At 41.0% G+C, this 22,871-nt stretch overlaps 1 protein-coding gene across 2 annotated transcripts in view; it reads left to right on the top strand.

Moving 5' to 3' along the window:
- Positions 1 to 21,644, top strand: part of agap3 (ArfGAP with GTPase domain, ankyrin repeat and PH domain 3) — a 153,617-nt gene extending 131,973 nt beyond the window's left edge. For both annotated transcript variants that reach the window (XM_015956717.3, XM_015956716.3), the window contains exons 14-18: positions 6,102 to 6,256; positions 6,685 to 6,775; positions 7,762 to 7,984; positions 20,299 to 20,554; positions 21,223 to 21,644. In XM_015956717.3, coding sequence (XP_015812203.3) covers positions 6,102 to 6,256; positions 6,685 to 6,775; positions 7,762 to 7,984; positions 20,299 to 20,554; positions 21,223 to 21,447 — 950 coding nt within the window. In that variant the 3' untranslated portion in view covers positions 21,448 to 21,644. The remainder of the gene's footprint in view (positions 1 to 6,101; positions 6,257 to 6,684; positions 6,776 to 7,761; positions 7,985 to 20,298; positions 20,555 to 21,222) is intronic.
- Positions 21,645 to 22,871: the final 1,227 nt, after the last annotated feature.

The following is a 22,871-nucleotide window of genomic DNA, read 5'->3' as shown; positions in this document are numbered from 1 at the left end:
GGACTTCAGTAAGCCAAGCCAACATATTTCATGTTCAGAATACACGCTGTCCACTGAGATGTACATGTAATAAATTATTTGTAAATTAACAAAATGTTACAAAAAATATTTGTTGAAATTTGTTTCATTCACACCTAAAGATGAATGAAAAAAATTGTTTAAAAAATCATGGTTGAAGATTTCATAATTCATGCATCAGAGGGTTGATGCTTCTAAAATCAGCAGATTTTGTATAGAATAAAAACTATTAAAGCTGAATTTACATTATTATTTACACATAACACACACATTTATGCTTCTGAGATGATTACAATCACTGTTCACATGACTAAACAAATACACATCACCCCTCTCACCCTCTGAAACAGACAGACAAATGGAGACGAGATGGAAAAAATATTGGTTGTTAATATCGTACCGATACTGATATGTTTAAAAAATGACTAACATCGGCCGATACCGATATTTATACTGATAAATAGTCCATCCCTAATACATAAGATGTAAATGTTCTTCCGATACTCATTTTACAGTTATGTTTACATGTTTCAGCACATTATGCATTTTTCTTTAAAAAAAATTTAGCATTGAGACAGTCTCTCTTCACCCTGCTGGTCAAGCCGTGCTTTTTCAAAAATAACATATTCATTAAGCCACTGTTGACCGCCTTTTTGTAATTCAAATGGTTTTAGTGTTAGGAGTGCTAAAAAAAAGGGCAAAGGAACTCAGAAAGTTTAAATTCAATTGAGGTTATTTGCTTATTGATCTCCAATTCACAGTTAAAGTCATATGAAAGGAGTCAAAGTAGACAGTTTAGTAGTAATAAAATTAGATTTGGTGCTAATTTGAGCATATTTGTAAAAACAAGGCATTTGATTTTTAAAGCCAAAAAAAATAAATAAAAAAGCTTTAAGGAAAAACAGTTACTGTCATCTTTTTGTGTTGGACAAAACAGAATTTCCTCCCAAAAACAGGTCATGTGATTTTTGACCTAAAACTGTTAGTGAGGAGACTACATACCTAAAAGCAAGCAGATAGTGCACGTTAACATTTCAGTTTGTTTTTTGTTTTGGGTTTTTGCAAAACTGACTTTTCAAACTCTTATAGGTGTGTGTTTGGTCTTTCTCTGTATTTTACTTGGTCTTAGCATTTAAATCAGCAGAAAAACAACACTATATGGATGTGCTTAGTTCACATGGATGTTCCAGCCTAATCTGGTATCCTATTGTCCTGCACCTTAGTAAACTAAGGGTTAATATCCTCTGGAGTCCAGCTGAGGATTAGGAAATGGAGGTTTAACTGCCTGTGCTAATGGTGGGTGTTTGTCTCAATACTTTGTTTTGTCACTCCCAGACTCACTCTCATTTCCCAAAGCTGTCCCTGGAGCCTCCATTCTTGTAATGGCTTAGCTTTCTGAGCACCACAGTATGGAGGGAAAAGAATAACAAGATTCTCATTTGGGCTCTATACACACTGCCCACAGATACTCGTATAATTGGCCCCGTTTCCAATCTTTGCTGTTGTTAATGCACTAGCTATTAGCGCGCTGATGTTGGTACTGATTTCACGTGTTTGTTCGTTGTTAGAAGTTGTGCTCTTTGCTTGCTTGGGTGTACACATGTAAAAGTGTGCAGAGATGTGTGTGTCAGAGAGATAGTGTGATCTTTCTCTCTCTTTCTCTCTCTTCCTTGCTGCTCTTTTCTTTCCGAGTTTGGTCGTGGTTCCCTCGGGGCCCCTGTCGCAGTAATGGCCTGCTCCTGATTGCTCTGATACAGGTTAGGAATATTGGCTTTAATGATGTGTAAAATGAGCAAGCAGTGCCTGTGACATTTACAGATGGCACCGCCTTGGCCTGTTCTTCCCAACTGCTCGTTAATTCACGGGAACGGCGAGCACTTCTTTAAGTGACTGCCTGACGCATGCATACGACGCCGCACAACACACCGGGCACAGAAAAACAATAGCTCACTTCACGTCCTGCACCTTGTCACCGTTTCAGCCGAGCGTTCATACGAATGAATCAAACCTGAACTCCTCAAGGTGAAGAGCTGTCTGTTGAGTCCTTTGAGAGGGTTCGTCACACCAAGATCCAGAGGGCTTTAGGAGGCTTAGACAGAGTAGATTGTTGTAGTCTGCCTCATAGACAACACAGCTGGGCCCAGCTTCAAACCCCCTGAGGTGCTAATCTGGTCCACAGGCCCTCTTCGGCGCATCTGCTACTCCTGCAACGCAAAAGAGGAATCACTGTCCTCAGGTCAGCCTCTGCTGGATCAGGTTCCAGTTTGATTTTTAGGTCAAATAAGTACCTGTGCTGATTGGTGGGAAATCTTGCTCCCTTTCCTGTGTGAGACTAGTGCGAAATTAAAGTAGAAGATAAAGATACGACTTATAGCACAGGTGAAATTAGAGAAATGAAAATCAGCTAAACTTTGAGAACTAAAGCTTTACTACCTGTTGATTAAAGAGAAACTAAGCAGTTTGGGCTTTTTTTTAGCACCCCCTAGTGAAAACAAAACTGAAACTCTCCCCCTTGCTTTGTGCTCGTATTTGTAACACCTTAATCTAACGACTGAAATCTCTCCTCTGCCTTCATTAGTTTCTACAGGAGCGGTTCGTCACAAAATCAACTAAAACATGCAGGAATGAAGTCTCTGAGCTCTCACGATTAAGAAAACTTCCGATGTTTACTCTTTCACTCCTATTGTGCTCGGACATTTATTTTAGCTTCATCGCATGTTTTCTGTGTTTCTTCTGAGGCTCCACCATTATAAACACACTACAATAAATGCTAACTAGGTATTGCTCGTCTTTGAGGAAGTTACCACAAGCTGTCATTTCTTACTTCATTCTTACATATTGCACCTTTAAGCATATTTTGAGTTACTTAAAAACATGTAAACCACGTACCCCAGCTTTAAGGCAATATTTTTTTATTCTGCAACAGCCAGTATACATCATTTTCCTAAACTTCCTTGCATCTCAAACAGATTTCTCCTCCAATAAAATGTGATTTTTTTTTTACTCCAACAAGCAATCAAGGAGCAGATGAACAACATGTGTAACTGAGGTGTTTCATGAAAAATTTTATGATCCATGTAAGTGTTGGACAGAGATGTGCGTCTTAATGTGTTCCTCTCCCTTTTGTGGCTCTGCAGCCATTACACTATAATTCCCTCTTTTTTTATAATGCCACCTTAATTAAGGAAATTCATATTTTCATCATTCTTCACAGTTGGCGCCTCCATTGGCTTCGAAGTGTGCTCCCCCTCATCCTCCGTCCATGTTAATGTGTTTCTAATTGGCCAGAACTTGTAGATCAGAGCATGGTGAAGATGTGTTCAGGAGGTTAATGCTGATGTGCATGTCCTTGGCTAGCTACATGCTAACTGACACAGCTGATTGGTAACAAAAACACCAACAATTTATTTCATTAGCAGATCATTTCAGGTGTTTATGATCAGATCATGAAATACCTGCTGACATTACGCCCCGTTTAAATCAATAAATGGCTTGTCATTGTGCTAGAGCTACATTTATTAACATCATATGTTGCTCTGAGGCATTTTGGCTGCACGTTCTTGCATTTCATCACCATCTTTTGTATGTTTCACGTGTTGTACAGAATTTGTGTTGTCTCGTACACTCATCAGTTAAAGAAACCAGCCATCCATTGCTTTTTTAATCTCCATAATGAAAGTGTTTTAATGCCTCTAATTTATTGCCTGGGCAGCCAACAGAATAATTAGCTTTGTTCAGGTTTTCCAACATTTGGAATCACAAATCCTAATCAAATGCTTTAGTTATTGTACCAGTAGGTATGTTGGAAAAGTAAAATTTAAAGAAAAATACATTTAAAGACCTTCTTTTACATTTTTTTAGTTGTATTTGAAGTTAAACTATTTGATTCCATCCTCTATCCCATCAGTACTTAAAAATATCACACACACACACACACACAGGCTTTTTTTTTTTGCTTTAAGTCTAAATAAAGAGGCTTCGAAGTCCTTATTGATTCTCTGTGACCTGAAGTCGATTCCGCAAACTAAATCAGATAATTGAAGTCAGTGTCGAGCTAATTGGATTATTGCTTTAGCCCTGAAGAAATGGCCCTCTCCTGCAGCACAAGGATTGCAGTATTGGAGTCATCCAACGCACATCTGTCATTTACCGGCGTACAACTGTGTCGTGCAACAAGGAGGGTAAATTGATTGTAAATAAAAAAGTGATACCTTTAATCTGATAATTAGTCTGCCACTGTTTACTTCATGTTTCTGCGGGCATTTTTTTTAACTTATGTAGCGCTAATTTAATTGTTTTACATCAAATGTCAGACTAGTTTGCAGCTTCATAGCTTTTATGCTCTTTCATTGATTAATGATGCTAACTGTTTTGCTTGAAAAACCTAAATATGGTTGATCAGAGCTCCAGAGTAAAACACAAACCTCGTGCGTCTTTTTGCCGTCAGTCCCCCAAACGTAGTTTATGCAAACGAGAGCAGTATTTGCATAGACATAATTAGGTAATTACAAATCATTTGGCAATGAGCTGAAGCATGTGCAGAGACCAGAGATGTTACACGAGTCACGAGTCACTTTGTACTGTAGAGTTAATGAATTGCTTCTGATCAGCAGAGGCGTTACAGCATGTGTTGGAACATATGTTGTGTCAGAAGTCTTCACTGAAAACATCAGGTGACATTTCCATAAATCGTAGTCAACACAAAGAATTGGTGGATAAAGTTGGTTCAAAATAAAGGAAACTTGTTTGTTTGGGCGAAGACGGATGAAAAGCAAAGGTTTACAGATTGCAGCTATTTAGTTTGAACTTTGCGATGTGAATGTTAGAATTATTGTCAACAGAAGTAGATGCTGAATAAAAGGGAATCGCTGTTAATATTCAATATTTTTATCTTATTTGGGCTAAAAACTACTTTAGAATGTATGAAATACAAAACCATCATTTGCTTGCTTTATTTCTTGGATTTTCTTGCAAAGCTTCTATTGCAGTTTGAGTTCAAATATCCCTTTGGTCTTTCTGAAATACCATAGAAACTGATTTTAAAAAATGCATCATGCAAATAAAATATAAACATTTTAATAGTCTTTTGACTTGTTTTATTCACACCAGCAGGTGTATTCACATGCCATTTTATTTGTTGAGCTCTTTCAATACAGCAGTTCCAGCTGACCAAAGCGCTTCACAGTTACAACAAGCTAAATAATCACATAGACCTAAAGAAAGAACTAAAAATCGAACCAAACAGGCAATTGGGACCATAAAATACACAAATATAAAACTGAGCAATCCAAGTGGGATGGAGGAAAAGCCAAGGAGAAGAAGTGCGTTTTCAGACTAGATGTAAAAGCAGCGATTGAAGGTGCTTGCCTAACCTGGAGGGGCAGAGAGTTCCAGAGTTTTGATGCACGTATGGAGAAGGCCCGTTCACCGCGGGTCTTGCACCGTGTCTTGTCAGTGAGGAGGAGCTGATCTGCAGACCTGAGGGCACGAGGAGGGTGGTAGGGGTGGAGCAACACACTCAGATAGGAAGCGGCTTGATCATTCAAGGACTTGAAAACTACAAGAAGAATTTTAAAATTAATCCTAAATTGAACCGGCAACCAGTGAAGAGATTGTAACATCGGTGGAATGTGGTGTCTTCTATTAACTCCGGTCACACTCAATAACACAATAACAATAACCATAGATAATTTGCATCAATACTTGTAGAGTAATAATAACAACCCCATGATATTTTCTTTGATGTTCTTTATAATACTTTTTTTGTCGTTTTAGTATTTTATGGTTTGCAGGTTTCAGTGGGAACTAAAACATGCTCTCCCTACTGGTGTTAAAGGGTTTATGGGCTTTTCATGGGTCCAATCCACATGAAATTATTCCTACACATTTTGAATAAACACACACTTTTGAAATGTGGACTGAAGTTGCACGACTCACATACGTGCCGGTGTCGTGTCAATGTGCACCTGTGCCTTTGGTTCTGATTTTTGGTTTTTTTATTAGGCTAACCTAAATAACTCATGACCATTTCTTATTTTCAATTTTGGCTATAATCTCTTTGATCACTTTTGGGTTTTTTTCAGAACAAGAAGACTCCTTCGAGTTCATTATTGTGTCGCTGACGGGTCAGACGTGGAACTTTGAAGCTTCTACGTACGAGGAGAGAGAGCTTTGGGTCCAAGCTATCGAGAGCCAGATCTTCGCCAGCCTGCAGTCATGTGAGAGCATCAAGAACAAGGTAGAGTAAAATAAATGATCAACAGAAGGGAACTGGATGAGCAGTTGTCTTCTCTTACAACTCTGCAGCTTCTTTCCCAATCCTCTTATCCTCCTCCCTTCCACACGTATTGCACCCCCTTCCCTCTTCACCCACTTCAACCTATGACATGTGGGAGGTTGTCAGACAGGTGCACCGCAGTGTGGGGGATCTCTTATTAGAACTGACAGACATCTGAGATAGAGCACGGCTCGTGTCTGCATGCTGGGGAGACACAGCCTCATTTTCATATTCATATTTTTCCTGCGTCTGACTTCTTCTAAAGCCTTCGAAGGAAGCTCGTCTTCTTCCTCGCTGGTTATCTGTGTTTTGAGTCCAGCTATAATTGTTTGCCTTCATGCTGAAATAATTAGTTTCTGTTGACTTATTCTCTCCCCAACTTCTTGCAGTCTCGGTTAGGGAGCCAAAGTGATGCAATGGCCATTCAGTCCATAAGGAACGTGAGGGGGAACAGCTTCTGTGTGGACTGTGATGCACCCAGTGAGTATAACAGCAAACCGTCAGAAAAACTACTGTAAATATTTATATATACGTTTGAAGGGGGATAAAAGCATCTTTTGTCAAGTTAAAATCCAGTAACAAACAAAACTTGTTCAAAAAAGTATTTTTTTATTATTTTACTGCTGCTGTTTTGGTAGAAATTATTGAACAAAACCTGCATTATTTGCAGCTGTAGCTCCTATTTTTAAAATGATGCCCATAGAGCCATAATATCCATGACTAAAAAACTTTCATTTATCTATAAAAATATAAAATATGATAATGTGTACATTCCTCAAACTATCATGCTGATGAATGGAGAGGAAACGGTAATTTTATGGGATTTTTTAGGTTCTTTTATGTTTTTCCTCCCTACCATTGAAGATCTTGACGTGAGTGGTTGTTGAATTTCACTCAGAAGAAGGCGAGGTGTTTATTTAACCTCAAATCAAATTAAATGCATAAGATTTTACCCAATCAGCTGATTTATCAAAGTGTAAATTGTGTTTATTTGTGGTTTTAGGTAGGGATGTTCAATGTCGGCTTCTTTAACCAATAGTCTAACTATTAATTTCTGATATGATATAAATCTAAACAGTAAAAACCGATACTGATCATTTCTGATAATCAGTCAATAATATTGGGAGGCTGATATAACTATCCAGCAGATAAATTTAATATGATTGTGTTTTATGGTAAGTTCATGAGAGAATAACCCCTTAGGTGTGGATTTTCTACTTTGTAAGAAGTGGCCACTTATCAATAATTAATTGTCTTAAACATGTGTGACTAGCAATATGTTTTCTTTATACTTTTAGTACCCATCAGTGACCAAATCCTAGACCCATCATAAGGGACCTGGTTTTAATTTATCTAACGCAATAATCAATCGCATGTGGTACATAGAACCTGTTAATGTGTACCTGACTGTTTTCCTGAAAACACCATTAAAGCTTGTTCTAATCCTCCGTCTGTCCGCCCCACAGACCCAGACTGGGCCAGTTTGAACCTGGGTGCCCTGATGTGCATCGAGTGTTCAGGCATCCACCGGAACCTGGGCACCCACCTGTCCCGCGTGCGCTCCCTAGACCTGGATGACTGGCCGGTGGAGCTCAGCATGGTGATGACAGCAATCGGCAATGCCATGGCCAACAGTGTGTGGGAGGGCGCTCTGGAGGGATACACCAAGCCGGGGAGCGACAGCACCAGGTTAGCACAATTCAGCAAATCAAGGTGCTACCTAATGAAGCGTTCAGAGATTATAGGAGGAGAAGACAGCGCCGTCTTCTCTCCATTAGCTGCCATTTATTAGCCACCCACATTTCAGCAGAGGCAGTTCACACCACAAAATGCTCCATAAGAAGCACCGGGGGGGCGTAAATGTCAGCCTACTGAGTCAAAAACACAGTTTTATGTCTTTTATTCATCCTGTGCACACTGTTCACACTATATGTTAGATCAGAGCTTGTCCTCTGCAGTTCATCCCTCTTTTCTTTTCATGGTATCAAATAAATCTCCAGTTCTGCAGCTTGAACTTTGTAATTCATAAAAAGGAGTGGCTTGAAGGACAGTATTTCTCACCTACCTGATAAATGCTCAGACTTGTTAAAGTTGTACATTTTTAGCATGTAAGTGCTAATCAAATCAAGATTTTAGAAACGAGTCCACATCTTTAACAACAGATTTATGTTATTGGTACATTTTAGAGTATAACAACATGTGATGCAACAAGTAGATTCACCAATTCTTATTTTTATCCTTTAATTTTAATTTGGGAGGATTATTTTATCCCTCGCTGGTCAGGTGGGACCCAGTGTCCCAGTCTGACTAATGACCTGTTGTGTGGCTGTGCAGGTAATTAAGCACACCATGACGGTTAAACCCCACCCTGACAGGCGGGCCCGGGGGTCCAAAGTTAGCCTGTCACCTATCCATCACACAGACCGGGGTCATCACTCTGTCTGTCACAGAGAAGACTGGCTGCAGGGTCTCCCTGGTGGCATCTGAGCTCTGGAACTTTCATAAGAAAAGTGAAAAGAGACTCGAAGGTTGTTTCTTCTTTAATATTTCAAGTTTCCTGGTGTTGCTTTTTGAAAGCAGACTGTTGGTTTCATATTTCAGGGTGAGGAGTGTATTTATCAGACAAAATTGCATATTTACTTGAGTTGATTGTACTTCTTTTATATGGCGTCTAATAAGTTATTCCTCAAACTTTTTTTCTATAAAATAATATTGTGATTGTAAAAAAAATGTCTTTCTACTTCTATTGTTGACAAGTGAAGCCATTTTAAATGCTGCCATGTTATTTTTGGGGAGCTATCATCTGTGCATTCTGCTCATCCGTACGGATTTACAGGTAAATGTATTAGAAAAAGTAACATTTCAATATGTGGTAGCAGCATTATAAAAAATGAGACCTAACTCCTGGAAAAACAACATGAGCTGCATTTTTACTTTTCATTAATGGGAAAAAATGCCAGTTTGTTTACATGAAGGGGGCGGGACTTAAAATGTGTACTGCAGCCAGCCACTAGGGGTTCTTCTGTGTTACAATGCTATCCCCAGCTATCACTTAGGTTTTTATATGCATTAATATTAGAAATAGCATCACAATGAATTTTCTTTTGCACTGACCTGAGAGCAGGTTTTTAAAGTACTAATTTTTAATGTTTTGTTTCAAGTTTGGTTAATATACATTTAAAGATACTGACCAGATACCTAAAGATATTGGCCAGAGGCAAAATTCCTTTGAACGGCATGTGTAAATAAGTATTAAAACCTCAGATAAAAAAAGATTTTTGGATTTTCACGGCTGGATTTTTGAGAAAATCTGATGTTTTTGACTAGCGCGGCAAAAACAGAAACTAGCTTCCGGTCTTAGCCCTGGGCAGCTGGTGACGTTTCACAAGGAGGTCTGCTCAAACAGCTGTAGTAAACAACCCCCAACTCCAGTGTTTCTGCGTTAAGGTTCATTTATGCTTGACACGTCCGCATGGCTCCGCGTGGCGATATTGCGTCATTTTAACAACCACGCCCCTCCACCGCGCCTCCGCACGGCCCAAAATTTACGCAACGCGCACCTAGGAAAAGCGTTATAGCAGAGAACAATGTGCCATCAGTCAGATGTAGCTTCTGAAGCCGCTGCTAGTCGTCAGATTTGTTTTTTTTTCTCTGGGATATGACTACAGGAACGGATATTGGATTAAATGATAAATGACCCACACTTGTATAGCACCTCTCAGAGTAAGGACTCCAAAGTGCTTTACACTACAGTGTATCATTCATCCATTCACACACACATTCACACACTGGTGGTGATGAGCTATGATGTAGCCACAGCTGCCCTGGGGCGCGCTGACAGAGGCGAGGCTGCCGAGCACAGGTGCCACCGGTCCCTCCGGCCACCACCAGCAGGCAAGGTGGGTTGAGTGTCTTGCCCAAGGACACAACAGCAGAATTCTTACTGGAGAAGTTCAACCAAACTCTGACCTCCGCTAGCTAGATATCACTACCGGAGTTGCAGACATGTTTGAGACTGACTCAGAAGACTCGTGACACGATTTGAACACTGAGGAGGATTCTGTTAGTTTTCAGAACCAACATCTGTACGGTTTGTTTACTTTTGTAAATGTTTCATTTCATATACAATATGTACACCTGGAGCTCTCAGCTGACTATTGGTCTTAGCTCCATCATACTGTCCCAGTATCCTTCACTAATCTACAGATAAATAAAATAATGAGCTGCCAGTTTTACTGCTGCGTGTGTTAAACCAATAGTTTACCAGAATAAGTCTTCCTGGTGCTGGAGTATCTCACTAGTTTGGCTCATTGTTTTTGCACTAATCCAGGATGGCACAAAGGTTCTGCTGGACCCAGGAGGATCTATTGTTGAAATATGGGAGTCATCTTTTAGTTCATATCTCTGTGTGTGTGTGTGTGTGTGTGTGTGTGTGTGTGTGTGTGTGTGTGTGTGTGTGTGTGTGTGTGTGTGTGTGTGTGTGTGGTACATTTCCCAAATGACTTGTTTTTTTCTAACCGAAGCTAACACTGTTAGCAGTGCTGCTGCAGTCATGCTAACGGGACTCGCCTGCTGGAGTCCAGAAGGATCGGTGAGGTTCCAGATGGATTTATAGATGTAGGTTATTATTTTAGATCAGACCTGTGTTGTTTAAAAATGCGTTTAGGACTCAGGCATATGGCTCAGACCTCTTGCTGCAGCTGCCAACGCAATTTTTCGTAATAATTGAGAGCCTGACTGTAAACAAAATACAGCTATTCACAATGTACTAGCAACAGCAGCATCCTTGTTTGACATGTTTGAGTGACGTATGCAAAACAGTTCTTCACTGTCTGGAGGAGAGAATCTTGATTTTCTATAATGATTTCTGGGAAAATTCCTTCCTTCCTTCTGGTTCATATTTATATAGATGTTAAAGTAGATGGTACAGTTTTAATGCCAAGTCGGGCCAATATCTTTAAATAAGAAATGTTGCTTTTATGGAATGTTAGCCATTTTTGTGTTGTTTATTTGTTTATTTATTTAACTAACCACATTCAGCCTGTTTGTTTTCCATTTTCTAAAATCAATTCAAATTTAGTTGTGGGGCACACTTCAACAAACCAAAGCTTATATGAGTTGCTAACATACAATATCATTTTATTGTAAATAAAACAGAGGAATTAATTTGTATGTAGATCATGATATTTCATAATATCTCTTTCTATGGTAACTGTTAAATCTCCATTTCCATCCTGTCATCCTGATGTTATCCTCCACTCTCTGGCCAGTTCAGACCTAAATGATGGCCTACAGTTGTTTATTGAATAGTATTTGTGCTGAAATGCTCCATTGTGGGACTTGATGAAAGATTATTGATGTTGAATCCTCACCCTACCGCTGTCATTCGCACATCGCCTCGAGCAGAAAGGTTCTTCACTGTCTTAAAAAACCTGATCTTGTCCTGCAGCAAGCTTTCATTGTCCAACTATAAATCTCATTTGCAGAAAAAGTCATCTTCAAACCCAAAATATCCCTTTTAATACCACGTTGTTGTATAAATTATTTCTACGTAGTTTAATGGGATGTTGTCTTTTTTTCTTTGTCATGAAATCAGAGTCTTGTGCTTGTTTATCCCTCTTGAACTTGAATAAAGCAAATATGGAAGGATTTTAATTATGATGCATCAGTGACGTGCAGCAGCTTTGTGATGGCACCTATGCATGCATCGTATGGCTGCTGACTGGCTAAAACATTAGTGACACCTAATCTAAACGACTCAGTAACTACCTGAATATCAACCTGGTTTCTGATTGAATGTCTTCTGCAAGACTAGCTTTACTCTCATTGCATTTTTGAGATATAACTTGAATGCATTCATCCACAAGATTGGTTTAGTTTATGATATTCTGGATCAGGGCAACACAATATATACAGATTAGTCCTCTGGGAGAGGTTTTGCCTCTCCTGATTACCTGTTTTAGCAATTGTACAAGAATGATTCTACACTAGTACTTATGAGTTTTTAACAGAAATGTATTTAACGACATTTTAATCATTTCTGGCTGCTAATTATACAGCTTTTTGCAATGTTTTATCTATTGACCAAAGTGTCACAGCATTACTTATGTGTTTTTAATTAATTCTAATATTACATCATCAGATTTTTTATATGTTGTATTAGACTTAATTTCATCAAAGTCATAATGGAGCATATCTTGAGGATAAGAATAATAAGTTGTGACATTGCAAAACGCTCTTTAGCCCCTTGTAGAAAAGAATGCTGCCAATTTGCTGCAACGCCATGGCGGCATCAGGGAGCGTTAGGTCGTTTATAAATGGTCAGACCATGACGGTAATGTTGCGCAATCGTGTCCTTTTTACAAAAGATTACACAATGGCGGTATAAAGCGAGTTTTGAGGTGGTCTCTGCTGCTGCCGCGGACTTCCGTTTGTCTTGGTCATAACTTGCTTTTTATCATGATTCGAAGTTGAGCTCCTTGAGTTTTTTTTAACGAGCTACTCCAAAAGGCAGCTGTCCTCCACAGTCCCTGTGCAGCCTCTGATGATCTGACCTCCAGCTCTAATGGCGAGAAGCTCCTAGAGCTCTGCATCGCTCCAGTTTATTATCTCAGCTGATTTTGTTTACAAAGCGAAACTTGCTGCCCGTTTTTCCTTTCATAGTTGCTGGCAGTAACTCTCCACGTGATCATGGCACTTCCCTCTGTTGTGCCAAGGCATAATATGCGTTCACAAGTCTGGCGTTGCAGTAATTTTACTACCAAGCGTGGCGGCGCGAATGCTGCAAAATTCCCGCAACGCCATGCCACTACAGCACGTTCATAACACTACACTGATTTGCTGGCATGGTGTGTCTTCTAAAAAGGACCCATGATTGGTGTTGCACTTAAAACCATCAGCGACCAGTCAGTGTGATCAGCTTAAACTGATCTATTGAACAATCTATGTTCTTCCTATCTCAAAGTACCAGTTCACATTAGCAACGCTGTTTGTTTTTTCTTTCGAAATGAAAAAGTTCATGCCAGTAAAGATTTGAATAATTTTCATTGTTGTCCTTTTAGAAAAATCTGAATCAGCCACTTAAGACCAGAATCGGTGCACCTCTGTTCATCATATACTCCTAATCCTGTGAGTCTGGTAAAGATGCAGTTATACATTTAAAAACACGGTTTATGCACTATTTACTGTTTATGTACTTTTGTCTAATCAGATATCTTGACTGGCACATTTTTATTCAGAAGTAGCTTTATTGCACATAACAGCTTAATTTTTTGTTTTTGTTTTTCTGCAAGGAAAGAAGAGAGTTAATAAAAAATGTTTTTGCAGTCCTGCGACCCAAAAGTTGTTCCAAGTGATTTCCACTGACTAATGCACACTTAAAGGAACTACCCAATGACTCATCGGTTTACTTTTGTAATCTCCCCACTCATTGTAAAGTGGTGACAATGCACATCACCAGTTATAGTTTATGAGTCGACTGGATCGACGCTGACCCTGGCTGTCAGCATCTTACTGGGCAGTTGTTCTTTTAATTAGCACCTGGGAGTCATTGTGTTTTGCACATAGCCTCTAATTTCTTGGCACGTTTGTGACAAAAACTGAATATTTTGACGGATACTCTGGGAGTGGTCAGCTAGCGTTACTGTTATCTTCCTCTAACACACACACACACACACACACTCATGGAAACGATTCTCATTTTGGGGGCTGGATATCCCGGAGCGTGGACGGATGTGGACGGCTATCCCTCAAAGATGGTGGGGGGCCTCTCGCTGTCACCCTCTGTAGGCTCTGCGCCGCCCTCGGCCACAGGCGGGTAATAGCTCTGATGAGAGCCCTCCACTTTGTTTCAGAAATAATTTGCCGCTCCTGCCGCCTGCAGGGGCTGCGTGGTAATAAAAATGAATCACACCACTAACCTCTCCAAACCTGCCCCCTCTGCCTGTTTTAACCCCTTCTGCTTCGGCTGCAGCGTCAACGTCTCAGGCTGGTTGTGAAATCAGTGCTGGGTTCAAACGGCTCGTGTTGAAAGAGTTGTCTACATTATCTTCTGCCCCACATTAGCCCTCCAAAACGCTGTTCACAGGTTAGTAGTGCTGGAGTGCCAGCTCTCTGAAGAGTCTGTTTTGCCAGGAGTGTTAGTGGAGGAAGACTAATTAATTAAGACAAATGAATGACTTGGTCTTCCCTTGTCCTTTCTCTACTTTCTCTTCCTAAATGAAAACCACAGGTCAGTAATTATCCCTGTGTGGGAGATGGAGAACCTTGGTTGCTAATTGCCAATGTGCCACTAGGTCTCAGGGCCAGGTGGACAGAGAGGAAGGAGGACTTATTAACCATGCATTTTAATCTCAGCCCTATTTGGAAATCAAAATGAGAAAAAAGGGGTCTAATTACCTGAAAAATGAAGGATTCAAGCCAGTGGCCAAGACTTAAATATGTGCACTACATGAAGCAATGTGCACACTTAAACGGGCCATGTGTTCCCGTCCCCTCAGCTTTGTGTGAGAAGCAAGGGTTCAGCAGGGGTTAACAGCATGAGCGTTTAAGAGTGTTAGTCTTTCTGGCACAAAAACACAACCACTCAATCATGAGGGGTCTGACAACCTCATTAATGTCACAATATATTCAGCTCATCCCTTTTTGCCTGCCTTTAGCGCCCAGATGCTCTCCCATTGGCGATTCTTTAGGGCTGAATAAAAGAAAGAGAAACACTCTATTGAATTCTGGTCATCTGCTCTGACTGTGCTGTGGAAGACAGAGAAACTTGTAAAAATATTTGTCTTTATTGTTTTGGAGCTAGTATTCTCACAGCAGAGCAGAGCTGGTTTAAAGTGTAACTCGCTGGACCATAGGAGGCCTTATTTAGCGCTCTTGTTGAGGCGTTTACTGTGTTGCTCCTTCATTTCTCACCCTTAGCAACCTTTGATGCTTAGAGGCCCAGCTTTCTCTCCCTCTGTCTTTCCCCTCTCAGCCCCCTCTCCGTCTTTCTGCTGTCCCTCTCTGCTCTTCCCTCCTCGCAGTTTGTGGAAGTGAAGCTGCTGGCTGCATGGGAATCAGTCGTATAGAAGTCGCCCACCCCCCGCTGGGAAGTCTGTTCAAGCTGGTCCAACCCAGGACCCCCCCTTCCTCTCTGTTCCACCTTCAACCCTATTTCTCCCCTTCACTGCATCTGTTTGATGTGTCCACAGTGGAGTTGGATGCTCGTGGAGACGAAGGAGGAGCTAGGGGAGCTTTGATAGTTGCGTTTGAAAGATGGGGCGAGTCGTGGGACAGACATCCTCTTCCTCCTATGGACCGCTGCGCCTTTATTGCAGGCGATCAGATTGGTCATTCCGAAGCATCGCGAGCTCCACCTCCGCCGTCTCAGTTTCCCTTCCCCTCTTATAAATTCCCGTTTGCCTTTTGTCTTTCAGGCTTGACTAATTATCCTTGTTTGTTCCTCTTTATTTGAATTCAGTCATGTGTTCTTGACTCTGTGGGCTGGGTTTAGGAGAATCATTCTGCCATTTGCCACTTAATTAAGTCAGGGTCAGAATACATTGCTCGACGGAGAGCTGAAGGGACGGAGCGGTAATAGAATTATAAAAGAGGCCTTTCTCCACTGTTGGGGCTGCCTTTATCTCAGCAGGACCTGCAAAGGCAAATGAAAGGAGACACCAGCTCTAAACAGGAATCTCATTTCCACATTAAACTCTGGAAATGTTTTTGATGTTTGCCCAGAATTTCACTCCCATCAAAGTCGAGGAAAGTCGAATGTTGCTTGTGCCGAGGGATAACCGAATAGCAGGAGTAGGCAGTGGCAAAACGTGGTAGAGAACGGTGTTTTTATTGGGAACTTAAAGGTCCTTCTATCCCCTGAGCAACAGTGAAATTCAGAAGAAGTATGTGCCCGAGCCCGGGTGGGGATGTTCAGTGTGTTTGAGCTTGGAGAGCTGTGTGAGTGTACACAGGAGTAGCCATTAGATCAATTTCCTAAATATCCTCCCCATGCTGTGAAAATTCCCTCCTTTTTACCCCTCTCCACCTGCCCTCCTACTTTGTCCTTGCACTTTGAGATGCTAAATCTGCTGATTTTATTTTTCTTCCTCCTGCTGTGAGGAAGTGTCTTTTTCAAGAGTCTCAGTTTCCCCCCCCCCCCCCCCCCCCCACGACTGTCTAAACCCTACCTCTGTTTGGATTGTTCTGCTACTTCAAACAAAAGACAGAGGCGGGATTACCATTTCACTTCCTTTCACGCTCTTTTTTTTTCCGAGAAGCAGCAGCTTGGGAATTCTGAAGAACTTCTGCTTGGCAGTTTTTGCTCCACCGTCTTCTTGGGAATCGGCTTTTCTAGTAGCAAATTTGTGTAATTCAAAGCTCGGCATCAGCAGTGAATGAGGTCTCTTCCTGCAGGTCTTGATGGCCGATTTTGTAGCGAAGGCTAATGAAGTGTCCTCTGGGCTCCTTTCTGAGATGTTGACGTCTTCCGGCTTTCTTCAACCTTTTTGTTTCACATCATGGTGCTAACTTTATGCCTCATTTAGCTCATATTAATTCACTGGGCTCTACAGATTCAGTGTTCATTCAGTGCTCCAGCTTTTTCAAACAAACTGTGGACAACAGCTCCTAGTGTTTTTTAGATTTCTTGTTACGATATTGCCTCGAGGGGTCCAGCGGGATGTAGCTACAGTTTTCAGAAAGTCCCAAAATCTCTAAAAACACTTTTTAACCAAGAGTTCATCTAAACCAAAGAGGTGGAGAGGCCGGACAGCCCCTTGCCGTTCTGAGCACTCCACCAGTTCTAAGGCCAATTGATTTATTAACAGGCTTGTCCAGAATGACTGAGCAGGGACTGACAGAGGTCTTACGCCATAAAACTTCAAGCAACTGCAATTGCCTGCTATTAGCGGTGTATTGTTGGTCACATAACCTCCTCCTATAAGAAAAGGTTTCCTCATGGCCTGGAGGGCTGAATGACCTCCACATTTCCAGGGTTTTCCAAAAATGTAGCAATTAGCTTATCCGTGCCTCAGCTTTTAAAACCAATCTTAAACATAGTTTCAGTTCCTTTATGAGCCTCGAGCAGTGGTTTCGCAGTTACCTAATAATGGCTTGGGTGATGATAATTAAAACTTTCTCTTCTTGCAAGTTTAATTTTGCTTTTAGGAACAGTCACCCGACTCATTGTTAAAAGACAAAGTTTGCTCAGAAAGGAGTCTGGTAGAAAATGGTATGAGCCTGATGCAGATTAGTGGATTTGAATGTGGATTTCATCCGGATCTGCCCTGCGATGGACTGGCTATCTTTCTGGGGTGTACCCCACCTGATTTCCCATTGACCCCACCCACCCACACACACACACACACACACATATCCACAGTAACATTACTGACTTACAACGTTTTATTCTGTCATAGTTTAATCCATTTGGAGGACAATTGCAGATGTGTTTTGTAAAATGTGGCATTCAATGACCAGAAGAAGATGTGTTTTTTATGGGATAATTTTCCAGTGTTGAGAGTTTTGTATCAGCAATTTTAAAGCAGCGTGATTTATGCTTATTTTCTTTTGCAAAAAGCAACTCTTCTGATTTTACTAATGCCGGTAGTTTTGAACGACATCTGCTGATGTCATTTCCTACTGAGTTATGACTAATCAGCGTGAATCAACCAAAAGTTTTGCTCACACAGTGACACAGCCCTGAAATGGCTCATTCTGGAAGGTACTGAAACTGTTAAGAATTAAACTACTACATTTCCTTTACGTTAGAGGAATTTTGTGCAAAAACTTTGTAAACGTGTTTTATATTGACCATAGAACAATTATTACTTAATTTAAAAAGTCATAATATGACCCCTTTAATCCTTAGCACCTCTGTTTGAAGCTGAATAAAGTTTTGAAGTCCTAATTGGAGCTGGAGCTGGGCACAAAAAGTATAACAATATGTATTTCTAAATACTTTTTCCTCAATAGACATGAGAACGAGGGTAATACTTGGGTTTTCTGATGCGCATGAAAACGCACTGATTGGACGGGTTTAGCGACAGAGCTGCGATGGAGAACAAATAAAAGATGGCGTCGGATCTTGAATGGTGACTCATTTGAAACTGCTTTAGCATCTACTTTGAACTATTTAGACTTGGGCTTTTCTTTGAGACATAAGTCTTTTATTTTGACAAAGGATGTATGGCGGACTGCCTCAGTGACTGACGTCCGTATAGACGAATACATCACATTGTTTGTGGCCCTGATTGGTCTGCTGTCCAACTGCATGCAGAGAAAGTTTGAAAGACAACCGTAGATTATGTTCCACGACTGGGTTCAGTGAGTCCTGGCCTGACCATATATTTACATATCCAGGCTACCGAAAACATTAATGATTAATAAAAATGGTGATTAGTTTGATGTAGTTTTATATGGTCATATTGACCAGCCCTGACTGAAGCCAGACTTTCATTCACACATGCAATATTTTCTACAAAGATGCTAAAAAGAAGAAATACTGTCGGCCTTAAGTTTGAGTCATGCCCAGCTGTTTTAAGGACATGAAACAGTTAACAGAAAGTCACTCACTACCCTCTCCTTTTCCTGCTCTTTCTACCAATTCCCCCTTTCCCGGGATCCACTGATTACCTCTTTCTTGTTCATTCCTCATTTTTCCTTTTCTTGCATTTAATTTTTCTCTTTATATTTTTTTTTGATCATTTAATTTTTCATTTTCACATTTTTGTTCTTCGCCTCGTGATTTTCATCTTGAGAGGTGCTGTATAAAAGATTGTTCTTAAAGACCTGATGGTTGTGCTGAAACTGATGTCTGACTGGCACTCAGACAAGCTGGAGCACGCGACCATTTAGATAAATTACCATTAAAAGTTATTATTCTCCAATTAAAAGTCTCAAAGTTTGATGAAATAAAATTCGAGAAAGACCAACTTTCTTTCATGGATGTGATGTTTAGCTGCTTATCTGAAAGGCAGATTTTGGCCATTTCCACCTTTATTAAGATGAAACACAATTGAATGGAGTTGGACTGTCAGGTTGTACATGCTGCTGAGCCTTGGCCCGTTGATAAAGAGTCCCGCGAGAGCCTTGTCACTCCAGCCAGCGTCGCCGCTTTAACCGATTCGTACGAACCTTCTCCTTTCTGTCACTCACCCACAGATCCAAACAACAGCCTCTTTCTGCTCCCCTTATCACACTGACTGACAGGGTCACAGGGTCAGCATCACACTGGGCATGCTCAGTCATTCACATATTGATATTGATTTTATTTTTTTGGGGACAGTTTGTATGTGAGTATGATATGAGGGGTCAAGATGGAAAGCAATAGATAGAATTCTGCCCGACGATAGAGGACGGAGGCTCTCCTCCATCTCCATTCTCTGCCACAGGCCGGAGCGAAGGAGCCCCACATCCAGCCACCTCTTTCTGGCTGCCATTCAGCCCCATCGATCTGACTCAGGGCCCAGCCACCCCCAAGGGAGGCCCAGGGCTAGAGGCACACTGCCTCTTTTGTGGAAGGGATCCACCAGTTCAGACTGACAGCCGACAGCACTGATAAAAATGCGTCCCCCACCTTCCTGTATTGTCCGCAGCAGACATCCTGTTCGAGGTGTGTAACCTTTAGAAAGCTGGCTAAGCTATAACCGCCGTGGCGTTGACCGTAATCACACAAAACTGGAATGGTGCCCAGAGCGCCGCACCCTTTGGCATTCTCTGATCTCTCCAGCCTATCTTACTGTATTATTTCCCACTGTGAACGTGTGCGATAATGGAATCACTTTTCCGGTGCTCTAATAATTTAAAAATGTCACTATACTTCAGTGAGTCTCACAGGCCAATTACTGTAATGTTTCCCCAGTGTGTTCACAGTCTATTTTCTGTGTGTGACTCTGCCTTTAAATTATAGCCTCTAATTTATTCCGAACCTTCTTTAACCAAGGTGGGAAATTGCTCGTAGCAAGTTCACCATGTTTCCCCTGGCCTGACCTGCAGCTGCTCCTGTCTGTTTTCCTCTGCAGGGAGCAGAAGGAGAGCTGGATCCGGGCCAAGTACGAGCAGAAGCTGTTCCTGCTGGGGCTGCCCCAGTCCGACGTTCCTCTGGGGCAGCAGCTGCTCCGAGCGGTGGTGGAGGATGACCTGAGGTTGGTGGTGTTGCTGCTGGCCCACGGCACCAAAGAGGAAGTCAACGAGACTTACGGGGATGGAGACGGACGCACCGCATTGCACCTCTCGTGTGCCATGGCCAATGTTGTCATCACGCAGCTGCTCATCTGGGTGAGCTTGGATGGGAGGTTTACAGACAGCCATTTTTGTTCCAGCCAGTTTGTTCACCTTGGTTCAGTTTAAGACTTTCAAAGAGCCAAAGTCAAACTTTAAATCCAAAAGTTCAAGTTAAAGGAAAAGTTCTCGACAGATGAGGGTTTTTTTTTTCCTCTGGTGTTGAAGTGTAAAGATCTTAAAAATACATAGTTCATTCTGTTTGTGCTTTAAAAAGGTCACTATGTGTTGGCCACCTTTGAAAATACTGATTTGATTTGAGCAGCTGAGTTTTTCACATAATTTGTTAGGTAAAAAAGCACAAAAATATTTAAGTCGATACTTGGATGCAGAACTTCAAAATAGAAGAAAAGGTGCAGAAAAGGAGCAAATTTCACATTTTTAACAAAATCTAAACTGCACTTAAGCTAAAAAATCCACTTTTCTTGTTTTCTGATTGATCTTTGGAGAAAATGAAGGAGCCTTGCTGGAATGATGTAATAGAGGTGAATGGAAAAGGTGCAGATTGCTAAGTTTATATCACTTATTTATTTAGAATCAACAGATGCAAAAATAATTTAATATCTGTTTGATATGGGGAGAAAATTATTTATGAGATTAAATGTGCTTTTGAGGATATTTAGTTTCCTATCATGTAACAGCTTTTCTACCCCCCTCTGCTGCAGTACGGAGTGGATGTGAAAAGTCGGGATGCTCGTGGCCAGACGCCGCTGTCCTACGCCCGTCGAGCAGGAAGCCAGGAGTGCGTCGACATTTTGCTTCAACACGGCTGCCCCAACGACTCCAGCAGCCTGACCTCCGCGCCCACGTCCAACATAAGCCTCCGAAACCCCAACATCAACAACAACAACGCCCAGTGTGATCTCAACCGCAGCATCAGCATCATGTAGAAGCCAGAACTCAACTCTGTTTCTCTTCTTGGTACTTCCACCTCTGTTTCACTGTGTAACCCAGAACCAGAACGAAAGGAGAGATGCCAGGAAAAATCAACACACTGTTGATAATTCACTGCGTTGCAGGCTTGAATCTGTATATTGTACATTTATTATTGTATTATTTTTAATTCATTTTGTTTTGTAACTTTATTCAGACTTGGTCTGATGGGATCATGATCAGCTTTAAGTTTTTTTAAGCATCAACCAAACTAGCGAGGCTTCCTTCTGGCATTCGTCCCTAAAGAACAGTAAAGAAAAAAATCCTTACTGTTTTAAACATGTCCTATCACGTCTTCTCTTCTTTAGTGGCGTGAGTTAAGTTTTATAGTATAAACCTCCTTCGAAGTCCTAAGCCTCAGCACCATAATACAAAAAATGTAAAAAAAAAAAAAAAATGGATTGAAATGCCGATCTGGAGACAAACTAAATCTCTAACAATAGCTGCCACAGCTCTCATAATGATGCATGTGTTCGACACAGCCATCAAACTCTTTCGTGCTATTCATATACAAAGGCAAAGCAATTATAGTTAAAGAGGCCAAATGATTTAGATACTTAATTCACAGGGAAATGGATTCGGATCATCATAAAGGAGCTGATTGCAGAATTCCTATTGGGTTGGAAGTGAGTCATTTTCTTCACCCACAATCCTTCAGTAAAAAGTGTCCGTGACTACGGAGGGATTCAGGGGCAAAATGTTTTACCACTATTAAGCCACATGGCTTTGTAAGCGTGCCTCTTCAATCAGAATTCATTCACATTCAAAGGTTTGATTGGAGCCGTGAAATTCTTCCATTATGATCTCTTTGTTGGAATAATTTTACGATGAGTTTTGTTGGTAATTGTTCTACGTATTCGCTTTAGTTCCAACCAGAAGATCCAGAAAACACCCGTTAGCCTCCTGTGGCTAAAAGATGGGACACCGGTACTTTATGGATCATATCTGCTGTTGACTCTGTGATGTGTGTGTGTGTGTGTGTGTGTGTGTGTGTGTGTGTGTGTGTGTGTGTGTGTGTGTGTGTGTGTGTGTGTGTGTGTGTGTGTGTGTGTGTGTGTGTGTGTGTGTGTGTTTGAACTTAATGCGATTCAGTAAATGTGCGCAGCAGTTACTGAGCACCCGGGCATTTCTGTTTTATATAAAGGACACTCGAGACGAGACGGTGAAGATTCGGGAACAAAACTGTGTTTTATTGTACAAATATTTGTAAAAAGTAGTTTTGTTCTGTTGCCTTATTTCTTTTAAGAGCAGTTTGAACCTTCTCAGACTTGTCAATATAACGTATCCTTCTTTCATCCATGAGAATTCCCCATGAAGAGCAGGCAATAAAAGGGATTTCAGTCAGCGACAGGTCTATAGAGGGATGTATGCTAAGTTTGTA

The sequence above is a fragment of the Nothobranchius furzeri genome, chromosome 11, assembly GCF_043380555.1.
Source record: "Nothobranchius furzeri strain GRZ-AD chromosome 11, NfurGRZ-RIMD1, whole genome shotgun sequence".
NCBI classification, from domain to species: Eukaryota; Metazoa; Chordata; class Actinopteri; order Cyprinodontiformes; family Nothobranchiidae; genus Nothobranchius; species Nothobranchius furzeri.
This window is presented reverse-complemented; position numbering and strand designations above follow the sequence as displayed.